The sequence below is a fragment of the Apteryx rowi genome, unplaced genomic scaffold, assembly GCF_003343035.1.
Source record: "Apteryx rowi isolate R43461 unplaced genomic scaffold, aptRow1 scaffold_317, whole genome shotgun sequence".
In the NCBI taxonomy this organism is placed as follows: domain Eukaryota; kingdom Metazoa; phylum Chordata; class Aves; order Apterygiformes; family Apterygidae; genus Apteryx; species Apteryx rowi.
The window spans coordinates 704903-716215 of record NW_020449608.1 but is presented as its reverse complement, the minus strand read 5'-3'; the positions used below and the strand labels follow the sequence as shown (position 1 = coordinate 716215).

Genomic DNA, 11313 nt, shown 5'->3' with positions numbered 1-11313 from the left:
CCCTTTTGACAGAATCGGCTGGCGCCGGCTGCTGGTTCTGCGCAAGCGCGGGTGTCGGGGAAGGCACGGTCAGCGCTGATACCTGTGGGCACCCCCCCCCCCCCATAGCGTAACGGAGACACTAGTCTCGGTATTGTCCCGCTTTGGTTTTTATACCCAAATCAGTGGTCAACGATACGTCCGAAAATTACGTGGTTCCAGGGCAAGCAGCCCCGCCGCCCCGTGCTGGAGGGTGACGGTTTGCCGCTGCGTGTTTCCGCAGGCGCTGCGGCGGGAGGCCCGGGGGCTCCGAGGCGCGGCCCCGTCGGCGCCGCTCTGCACCAGGCCGGGCGGCTCTCGGACACAGCCCAAAACGCGTAAGCTCTYTATTTCGTCCTGCTCGGAGACTGTGTGAAAACGAAAGCATGTTGACAAGCGTTCGTAGAAGAGCCTCATTTTCTGGTATTAAGCTGCTAGGGGGCTAACTGACTTTCCAGTTCAGCTTATAGCCTTTAGGAGGATTTTCTGTGCCCTGTAAATGGCATACRGAGCTGGAAAGCCTGTCTGCCTTTTGAGCTTAAAGGCTGCCAAACCTGAGGGTGTTCATCTGAAGTTCAGGTAGCTTCGCTTATGGTTAAATAAGCRAAAGGCACTTAGAAACTCTTAAAGCTGTGCTGTATGGCCATGTCTTTGAACAGCTTGTAAGCAAACCAATAAAATGGAAGCTCATCACACTGCAAACAGTGATTTCTGTTCCAACATAACTACACAGTAACTCCATGAAAACTAAAGATCTGGTTGGAATGGTCTGTGTGGAATATCTTTATATTTGTAGGCATACTGTAAGCTTGCCATTTTTTTCCTGTTTACCTGCACCTTAATACACTAGCCGCTTTTGAGGAGGGGTTGTAGTTATACTTGTCCCAGCAGAAAGTAGCTTTGCAAGTTGCCTGAAATTTGATGGCGATGAGTGTGGCACATTGCCTTTTTGTAATGAGGTGCAAAACTTAGTTTCAAGTGTCTCATGGTTCCCCCTTACCTTTTGAAATGTTTGGATCACCTGGGTCAAAAGGCAGCCCATTTTACAGAGGGAGAAAAAGAGAGATAGAAGAAGATTTGCAAGATATTCATATCTGCTCCAGGCAGCAAAGTTGAGAAGCTGCAGAAAAGTACCATGGCTCTATTGGATTAAATTTAGTTGTGGATCTCGTGGCCCCCATAGATTTGCAAGCTGACCTGGGTTTGGATTTTAAAGTGCATTCAAAGTTCAGGGGTACTTGAACCACTTCTGTCCCCAACCAAAGCCAAAATATGAATATATATTTTAAAGGGGGATATAACGTACAAAATGCTGTTTGTAAATAGAGGCTCACTCATTCAAAGGTTAAGATTCTTATCCCAAATTAGAGATCCAGGTGCTTAAACAGCAAAGCTCTATGGGACCATATGTAGGAGTAACTGGACTTGTTGACAGCTATTGAAAAGATCTTTGAAAGAGTGGTTGAATGCAAACTTTGGCTTCTAATSTTAGCTTCTTAAATACCAAGGCAAATAAAAGCTTGTGTGTTCCGTTGAGAAAGCTTTTGCTGCATAGAGTGGTGTAATCCTGACTGAATAACAAATCGTAGTTATAGTTTATTTTATGCATTATTTTGAGGCATGGTTGAGGTAAAGTATCAAACACACTACTTAAGCACCAGTTTCTAGATTCTTTGCTCAGTAGCTCTCTGGTTTTAGAAGGTGTCAAAAGACCTATTAGGCTACCTCTTTAAGCCAGCTGCTCTTCCTCCTCCCTCTGCAAATGATTAAGGTTAGTTAAGCTGTATAAGATGCAGCCAGATTTTTTTCAAATTCTAGCTGGAGCAGCATGTGAAAATTTTCTTTGCTTTGATAAAGTGATCATGTTTACTAATCAATGATGGGGAATAGACCTGAAATTTTTGGATGCCACCTTTCTGAGCGTGAACACATTTTAAAGGCATCCCAGTAATGATACCGATGTTACAACCCTATTCTAAGTTGCATCTGGGAATAATACTGTCATTACTGATTTGGATGTGTTCTTTTGGCAGAGTCAGTTCAGTTTTGTAATAGCCAAATACAAATCAGGTGGCACAAAGCTTGAAATACTTTAGGTGAAAAAACTTGCAGTACAGAATGCAGCCAAGCTGTCTGATTTAGTGTCCAAATAAAGTGCATGTATCAGCAATATTAGATTTTCCACTTAAAAGCTGAAATATATATCTTTTTCACATATCCRAACTCTATTGTTTAGAATATTTTTAGCAACATCTACTGTTAATGCTCAAATTGAATGTTGTCTGCTTTCTTGGTTTCTTAGGATGTCTTTGCATTAATACTTCTTCAGCTTTTGCTCAGGTTTCACTTGTCTTCCTTCTCTTTGGGCATTGTTGCACGAGTTTGGCCTTCCCATGCACTTCTTTGAAGAACTCTTCAGTCTTGAGTGATGTTTCCTCAAATACTAGTTTCTAGAGGCTGCTATGTTTGGCTGTGTCAGTCTCTGCAGGAAGTCAGGCTTCCTTCAAATGTGACTGTCACCCTCCTACTTCTCCCCGATTAACATAGTAGCAAAAAAAAAAAAAAAAAAGGCAAGTCAAAGATGCTGCTTTTTGAAAATGCAAGTTGCTACTGATTTACAGTTTGTTACTTCTGTCCAAGTCAGGAGTTCCCAGCATCTGCCAAACTCATTCCTTAATGGAGGGCAGGGTATGGAAGCATCTGCCTCTTGCTCTAATGGCACTTTTTAAGATTTTGCAGTTCTCAGTGTTGCTGCTGTATTTTGCTCTTATGCTGCAGACTTTTGTTCCCTGGCCCCAGTATTTGAACCTACAGTCTGGTGGAGATAAGTAAGTGTCTGAAATCCTTCAAAAGTATTACYTGCTTAGTAAACTGATATATTTTTCATTGTTTTTTGTGTTAAGAACTCTGTATTTCTTTCTTAAATACCTTATTTTTAACTTTACAACTCTGACTCTTCTGTGATRTTTTCATTTGAACTTTGCTAAAGACTTGCTCCTGTTCAGAACTACTTATAGTAACTCCTTAGGCTATATAAGGTATTACTATAAAATATCAGTGAAGGGAAAAACTAATTTATTGCCTTGTAAAATAGCTCTGGGCTTCCAAATTGTGCAGGTATAGCTCTGCCTTATAGACTGAAAATCTATTGAATTACACTGCAGACTGGAAGTAGCGCCACTCCTTATGAGGGTTGGCCTTGCTGGAGCAAAGTTCAGTGGTGATGTATCTTCTCAATGTGCTCCCAGTCCTTTGTGTCTCCTTGTCTTCTCCAATGACATTATTCACTGCTGATCAGCTTCTGCTATTGAGGATATCCATAGGCATGGGCATCCAAGGGGCATCTGATACTCTGTGAAAGGGTTTGAAAGTTGCTGCTTTCTCTTCATCTATGGCTCCTTGTCTGGAGAATTTCTCTTAATGAAAGTATCCATGAGGGAGAAGAAATAAAGGCAGGCTACCATGCAGCATGAGGAAATCTTCTAAGACTTCTTGATGAATGCGTCTCAAGGCAAAAAAAGACTGGAGGAGATAGGGTCTTTGGGAAATTGCATTAAACTGTTAGACATAATTCAGTTGATAGATCTCATAGACATGTGAACAGGTAATACTTTTGTGTATAACATCAGGTGTCTCTTACTCTAGTACTTGCCCCTTGGGAGTCATCCGTTCCTGTCATTTATGAGGATAACTACTGCAAGAGGCTGGCTATTGCTACTGGCTGTTTGCTAGGTCTTCTGCTTTGCTGGCTTGTTCATAGACTTTAAAGCATCTTTGTAGCAGCACATGTGAAGAGGTTAGCTAACAAGTTATCTTAATGTTCACCTGTGACAGGAAGGTGTTTGTAAATCAGTTCCAGTGCTGCAGAATTGAGTCACAGAGAAAAACAGCTCTCAAAAGGAGTCTGTCAAAGCAAGGAGCAAAAGCTATATCTCATGAGTTTCAGCGTCGCAGGAGCAAAGGGTGCTCAATGCTAACTAGAGCTCTAGTTTTTTAAAAGTATCTGTACAAAAATGTAGCTTTCTGTTTCATAATGCCTGTATTTAGTATAATAACTGTTTTCAGTTTGCTTTTTGTACCAGATCATGTCAGAAAGTTAAAATTGTATGACTAAGAGCACTAATTAATAGGGATATCAAATATAATGATGATAATCCTCTTTATGCCATTTCCTAGATGTAGTGGCACCACAGGGAAGCACCAAGCTGCTAGCCCCCAGAGCAACAGCTGAAATTCCTAAAATGTTGTCTTCTAGCTCTCCCCCAGCATCTGCAAACAAAGGTGTGACCATATCTAGTACTAACCTCAAGGAAGCTTCAGAACCTTCAGTTGAAGATCTGAGAATGTTCATGTCAAGAAAAACCGTGGTTGCATTTCCTCAGCGAGTAATTCTTTCCTCCCTTGAGGAGGAAAAACTCATTGCAACAGAAGGAGGCTTGAGGAAAGAGTTAGCTGAGGAAGAAACATCTTCATCCAGCTCAGATTCAGATTCTAGCTCAGATTCTGAAGAAGAGAAAGATGATGACAATGATCCAGAAGTTGCCATTAAAACCAGAGTAGAGTTTCCAAGACGAGATTCCATCTTTTCTGGGAATGTAACAGTAAAGGTATCAMTGCTACCGGAAGAGAACTTGCCCCAGAAACACCACAAAGAATATGTAGCTAAGAAGAAGCCATGCAGAGCAGAAACTGATGTCTCCCCTATCAAGCAGGTCAAGTTTTCTAAAACATCAATCAATCATAAAACACTAAAATCCGAAGCAAGAGAYCCTAACATAAAATCAACTCCAAAAGAAGCAGATCAGCAGAAGCTGGTCTTAGAACCATGCGTGGAGGAAAGTCGAGACCTGACAGATGTCACTCTTAAATCTAGTTCTTTGGGGGAAAAGCCCATTGGAACGCAAGCAGCAGCTACTCAGTTGAAAGCTCTGTCAGTGACTCAGGGAGAGAAAAAGCAAGAACTGATATCCAGAGAGAAAGAGAAAAAGGTAAAAGAGGTACAGAAGTCTAAAGCAGAAGAAATAACTGCTCCTAAACTACAAGAGGAAACTTCTGAAAGCACAATGCCGGTGACAGGCACTACAGCAAAGGAGGAGATCATTCATGAAGCAGGAGTTCAAGCTGGAGAAAGAAGCACAATAGCGGGTACAACTTTAAATTGTTTGAAGTATATTGACTCATCTGGGCTAAGGTTTAACTTTCCTTAAAGGGTTTCCAGAATCTTCTGTACTCATAATTCTCTGATCTTTATACCGAAGCTAACAGTGTAGCAGTGGTCTCCGGAAGAGAAATTCTTGTCCGTTGCTACTTGTTCTAAGAACTGTGTAATATGCAGTTCCCAGTTATGTGGTGAAAGGAAGCAGTCTTCATTTCATTGTATCTTATTTCATAAACCAGTAATTATTTATCAAATGAAAACAGGATTGTTTCCATTCTGAAATAATTGGAGGGTTTTTTATTGAAAATTCTTTTGAATTGTACTGAAGACATCCAGTAATCTCTGCCAAATCTTGAGATTTGTTTTCCTGAGATTGGTGTGTTGTAAGTGAGTCATATATTGAAGCAGCAGAAAGCTGACTTCATAACCCAGTTTTTGCAGTGAGTTAGGGAGGAGACAGTAATATATCTTAGGGGAAAGCATCATGGACCATATAATCATCTCCCTAGCTATATTTCCCTTAACCAATCTGAGTTGGGGTCAGGGAAGAAGGGAAGGCTTAACCAATCTAAGCTTAACCAGCTTAACCAATCTGATAGCCTTCTATGATGGAATGACTGGCTGGGTAGATGAGGGGAGAGCAGTGGATGTTGTCTACCTTGACTTCAGCAAGGCTTTTGACACTGTCTCCCATGACATCCTCATAGACAAGCTCAGGAGGTGTGGGTTAGATGAGTGGACAGTGAGGTGGATTGAGAACTGGCTGAATGGCAGAGCTCAGAGGGTTGTGATCAGTGGTGCAGAGTCTAGTTGGAGGCCTCTAGCTAGCGGTGTCCCCCAGGGGTCAGTACTGGGTCCAGTCTTGTTCAACTTCTTCATCAATGACCTGGATGAAGGGACAGAGTGCACCCTCAACAAGTTTGCCGATGATACAAAACTGGGAGGAGTGGCGGATACGCCAGAGGGCTGTGCTGCCATTCAGAGAGACCCGGACAGGCTGGAGAGCTGGACGGAGAGGAACCTCATGAAGTTCAACAAAGGGAAGTGCAGGGTCCTGCACCTGGGGAGGAATAAGCCCCGGCACCAGTACAGGTTGGGGGCTGACCTGCTGGAAAGCAGCTCTGCCGAGAAGGACCTGGGAGTGCTGGTGGACACCAAGTTAAGCATGAGSCAGCAACGTGCCCTTGTGGCCAAGAAGGCCAATGGTATCCTGGGGTGCATGAGGCAGAGTGTTGCCAGCAGGTGGAGGGAGGTGATTCTCCCCCTCTCCTCAGCCCTGCTGAGGCCACATCTGGAGTACTGCATCCAGTTCTGGGCTCCCCAGGGCAAGAGAGACACGGCACTACTGGAGAAAGTCCAGCAGAGGGCTACAAAGATGATTAGGGAACAGGAGCATCTCTCTTATGAGAAAGGCTGAGAGAGCTTGGCCTGTTTAGCTTGGAGAAGAGAAGGCTGAGAGGAGATCTTATCAGTGTGTACAAGTATCTTAAGGGAGGGTGTCAAGAGGATGGAGCCAGACTCTTTTCAGTGGTGCCCAGCGACAGGACGCGAGGCAACGGGCACAAACTGAAACACAGACAGTTCCATCTGAAYATGAGGAAATACTTTTTCACTGTGAGGGTGACRGAGCACTGGACCAGGTTGCCCAGAGAGGTGGTGGAGTCTCCTTCTCTGGAGATATTCAAAACCCGCCTGGACGCGATCCTGTGCAACGTGCTCTAGGTGACCTTGCTTGAGCAGGGGGGTTGGACTAGATGATCTCCAGAGGTCCCTTCCAACCTCAACCATTCTGTGATTCCCAGTCTAACATATCCTTGGTTAYGACCACTCCTATTAGCTTATGGTTGGGGAAAGAAATAATCCTGTGCAAGCCCTCTCCCAGCATTCCTACTGCTCTCATTCTGTGTATTTCAACAGTAAGTGCCTCTCCTTCCTGATCTGTGGTGGCTTACCATTCTTGACTCCCACCTTAGGCAGCATACTGTTCTCAAGGCTACCGTTCTCGTTGCTTCCTTGAATTAAAGATTTTGCCTGCTTCGAAGTAAAGGCAGCATAATTGTAAAGCTGTTTGGATATCACTCTTTAAATGTCTAACTAGGTTAAATGACAAATAATCACTTTTGCACATCAATTTCCAGGATACAGTGAGGAGTCAAAGAGCTGCCTTTTGTTTTAAAGGGTTAGTCATAATTTGTTCTATTTGAGAGTTGGAAGCCAGCCTTCCCTTCTTCCCTGACCCCAATTCAAATGGTAAAATGCAGCACTGTTTACAGATATCATTTCCATTTACTTGCTCCTCCTTATGCTCAACAGAGGAAGTTTTTAAAATAAATTGGGAAATGCTGTTTGTGGTTATTTAGAGATGATGCTTTTCTCCCCCTTCATCCACAGTGGTGCTCTAGATGCTCAAGCATTAGGGTTTTTTCCACATTGGAGCTGATACTAAGACCAAAAGAATGAGTTCAGTTAACCTGCAGTATGAGAAAGGGAGGGAGGACTTGCTCTTAAAATGTGCTGATGATTCAACGTGAAGATTATGACACTTTGTAGGTCTATGAAACAGCAGCTGCTATTCTGATGCTGTAAATCCAGAATAAGATTAAGCCCATGCGACACATTTTTCCAACAGATCTATATTGATCGGTTGTTAATACCACTGTGCCCCAGACCCATTGTCAGCATAACCATACCAGCAAAACCCTTTAGGTAGACCCAGCTATACCAAAAAGAGCTTTTTTGCTGTTGAACCCATGTTGCTCAGTGGAGGTGGTAAGGCTGTGACATTGGGTATGTGCTACACCCCAGCTAGAGGACTCAGCTGCAGTGGTTGTAGGGGAGGAGAGGGAGTTAGAACAGGCAAGGTCGCACCCCTCTACTGCCAGCAAAATGTCTGGATGTCAGAGAGTAGCAAAGAGTGAAACCTAGCTATACTCCATGTTCAGCAGCTTCATTGGTATCTTCGGGGATACCTTGTTCTGTCTTCCTTTTGAGGCCTTTTTTGAGAACAGCTACTGCTTTTCCATGTTTAATGTTCACCATTAATGATCTCTTCTGTATTCTGTCCTTACATTCCTGTGTTATTTAGCTTATCTGAAACCTCTGCAACAAACATACCAGAGACATAAAGGCAATTTTTCCCATTACAAACCTGAATGTTAAGGTGATGTCATCCACTTTGTAGAGTAGGCTTACTAAGCAGTCAGCAAAAACTGAATTTGTCTTTAACTGCTAAATAAGTAGCAAAATAGAAGCATGATAACTCAGAAATATACCTCTGATTCATTTTTCAAGAACATGCTRTGAAATTCTTGCTCTTTAAGAGAGAAAGCACAGATGAAGTCTGGAGTATGAGGGGAATGAACTCGGGAATAAATTTTTCCTTTGCAAAGCCAAGTACAGTGTATTTGGGCAGTAAAATTTAGACTCCATCTGCTTTTCTTCCTGAGCATCTGCCTCTTAATTTGGAACAACTGTCTCTTGCAGGTTGAATGTTCACTTTCCTACACATGCTTGTTCTTGGGGCTATTTGCRGCAAAGACTGCATCATCTGGTTGATATGTATGTAGTGGTATCTCCTATAAGCTGTCTCAGTAGGAACTGAGCAGTAGGCATGGGGATGTTTCCTTTCATAGGTTCAATATGTCATTTTTCCAAAATCATGGCTTATTATATTGCATTTTATAAGTGAGTCTTGCTAAATGTTATGAATGCATGCTCTTAAACCGATAGTATTACATTGCAATAATTATGTCATAATTAAAGGGAAATTCTAGTGTTCTGTTGTTTGAGTTCTTGTATTTTTATTGCAGACTGTTGCAGACTGTTGCATTACAAAAAGCTTCATAGGATCTAATACAAATCACTATATACAAATTCATATGACAAGCTTTGTGCTATATTATTTTTATGACTTTYCTATTTTTATAACTGGGTATATGAGAATAAATTAATATGGAAATAAAGCTTTGTTTCTTGCAGTTTACTTGCTAGTAAAGTCAGCCCATCACAAAAACCTTTTATGTAAATGGTACTGYCTGAATTTGCATAATATTCTAAAAGTGTAAGAATTAGTGTTGGCTTTAATGTGAAGTAAGAAGTTCTGAATAACTTTATTAGGATTATTCTCTTAGGAAGAATAGCTGATACAAAGTTTAGAAGATTGTATTAGAATGCGTTTTTAAAAAAGGAAGGAAAATTTACATCAAAGGCTCTTGATGTATTACTGTTCAGTATAACTGCATTTGAAATTAAACTGTGAAGATCTCAATAATTCCATTGCTTCTCCCCATGAAAAAATTCAATCTGTAAAGTACTTCTAATTGCTGTATCTTGTGGTCTGACAAGATGATACATCATTTGTACTGCTTCTTTGCCTCTCCTGGCTTGCTAAGAGTGTCATCTACTGTTCCAGCCAAAGTGAAAACCAAGGCAACTATGAAAAAGCCAGGAAATGCGGACTTATTTCATCTAAGTATAAATGAAATGTTCTGCCCTCTCTTCCCCCAGTGTTAGCTGTAGTTTTGATTTGAAAACTTATGCTGTAGTACATGATTTGTACTGATTTCTATTCCCCTACTGCATACTGATGTGCTTCTTCAGGACCATACAAGATACCAGCAGAATTTAGTAAACTTGTCCGCATGCTATAGTTGCTGACCTTTTTTTTTTTTAATGTTGATTGGATGAGGGATCTGCAAGTACATGAAGGCTGACTCAGCGATTAAGAATATTGCTGTCTGTTGTGGCATTGTTAGTCACCAATCACTTTTTGTTTGTTTGTTTGTTTTTCAGAGRCCACAACAGCTGCTCAGCCTGCTCCAGAGGAATTTGATAATTCTACCTACAAGAACCTTCAACATCATGAATATGATATTTATACCTTTGTGGATTCTGATGTGGTTCTCTCAAAATTCAGGCAGCCTCAACCATCTTCTGGAAGACCATCACCAAGGCACTGAAATAACCACATTTAAAACAAATGCCTGGGCAGAATGATAAATTGTTCCCTTTGGCAGTGTTGCATTACCTGCTTTAAAAATCAATAAATTTGTGGTAACTTATGCACGTGCTTTTGAGCAGTTGTTCTTGATTCTTGGAGTCCCTCACTTGATTTTTACAGATGAGTTGGAAATGAATCATCACTGAATAAAAATATCTTTTCTAATTCTCAGTATATATTATTTGGTGATAGTTAGTTCAGATAGTTCAGACTGTCCTGACTTTTCAGTGTCTCCAAACTTTTGAAATTGACCGTTCCTTTAGTACTTTGTCGAAGAAAATAATGGCTTTTGCGCATATATCTGTTCAATATTGCCACCATGTAGGTATACTTATCACTGTGAATGCAGTGGGCTGTACTCCTTACATACAAACATGTTCCCAGCTCTGAAGAAGTTGCATTTACTCTGTATTTGAATTTGAGACTAATTCACTGGTTGGAAACATGGCAAGAAATATTTGTCTCCTGCAGCAACAGCATACATTTTGTGTTAGTAGATGAATATAAGTTTATGTAATGTGATTGAAACATTGTAATACCTCTGCTATTGTAGAGGGGGAACATAAAAGTTGGGTTAGTCTTCTGTTGAGGGTTCTAGCATCAGAGTTCTGCAATAATTAAACTATTTAAGAGAATCTCAGATGGGCAATTCCTAATGAATTATACTACATTGATTAGACTTTGAGGAATAACTTATTTCTATGGGTAGAATCAGTGAACGTTATTTTGAAAATACGACAAAAATAGCACTACTGTAAAATCACGTTCTTGTACTAATTGTTAGCAGAACTACATTTCAGTTCCCACTTTTTTCATAATAAAGATTTCTGTCCTACAGAAAATGTGAGAAATGAGGCACTTCTCAATGTATAACTCATCAGTGGTTACAGTTGGTYTCAGCAAATTTTGTATTTCCATCCTATTAGTAATAGTCTTTTGCCCACTGGGAAAACTGCCTTGATGACCACCAGCTGTTGTGGGTTTAGTTCCACTTTGGCTTCTTGTTCATYTTGTTTTTTATTGTTAATTGGTCTTTGAGCAGTTGTACTTGCAACAACTCCAGCATTTTCCATCATCTGTCTCTATTCTTTCAAGCAGTGGAATATGCAAGATCAAAGGAAAAATGAAGCCAGCTTTA

The 11313-nt window shown here is 41.1% G+C and overlaps 1 protein-coding gene across 7 annotated transcripts in view; it reads left to right on the top strand.

Annotated features, from left to right (window-relative positions):
* The window catches only part of NDUFV3 (NADH:ubiquinone oxidoreductase subunit V3), a 10576-nt gene extending 340 nt beyond the window's left edge, over positions 1-10236 (top strand). Inside the window, exons 1-4 of one of the 7 annotated variants that reach the window (XM_026070677.1) lie at positions 27-130; positions 263-356; positions 4195-5163; positions 9968-10236. In XM_026070677.1, coding sequence (XP_025926462.1) covers positions 4260-5163; positions 9968-10134 — 1071 coding nt within the window. In that variant the 5' untranslated portion in view covers positions 27-130; positions 263-356; positions 4195-4259 and the 3' untranslated portion in view covers positions 10135-10236. The other 6 variants (XM_026070678.1, XM_026070673.1, XM_026070676.1 and 3 more) reach the window with 6 other exon arrangements.
* Positions 10237-11313: the final 1077 nt, after the last annotated feature.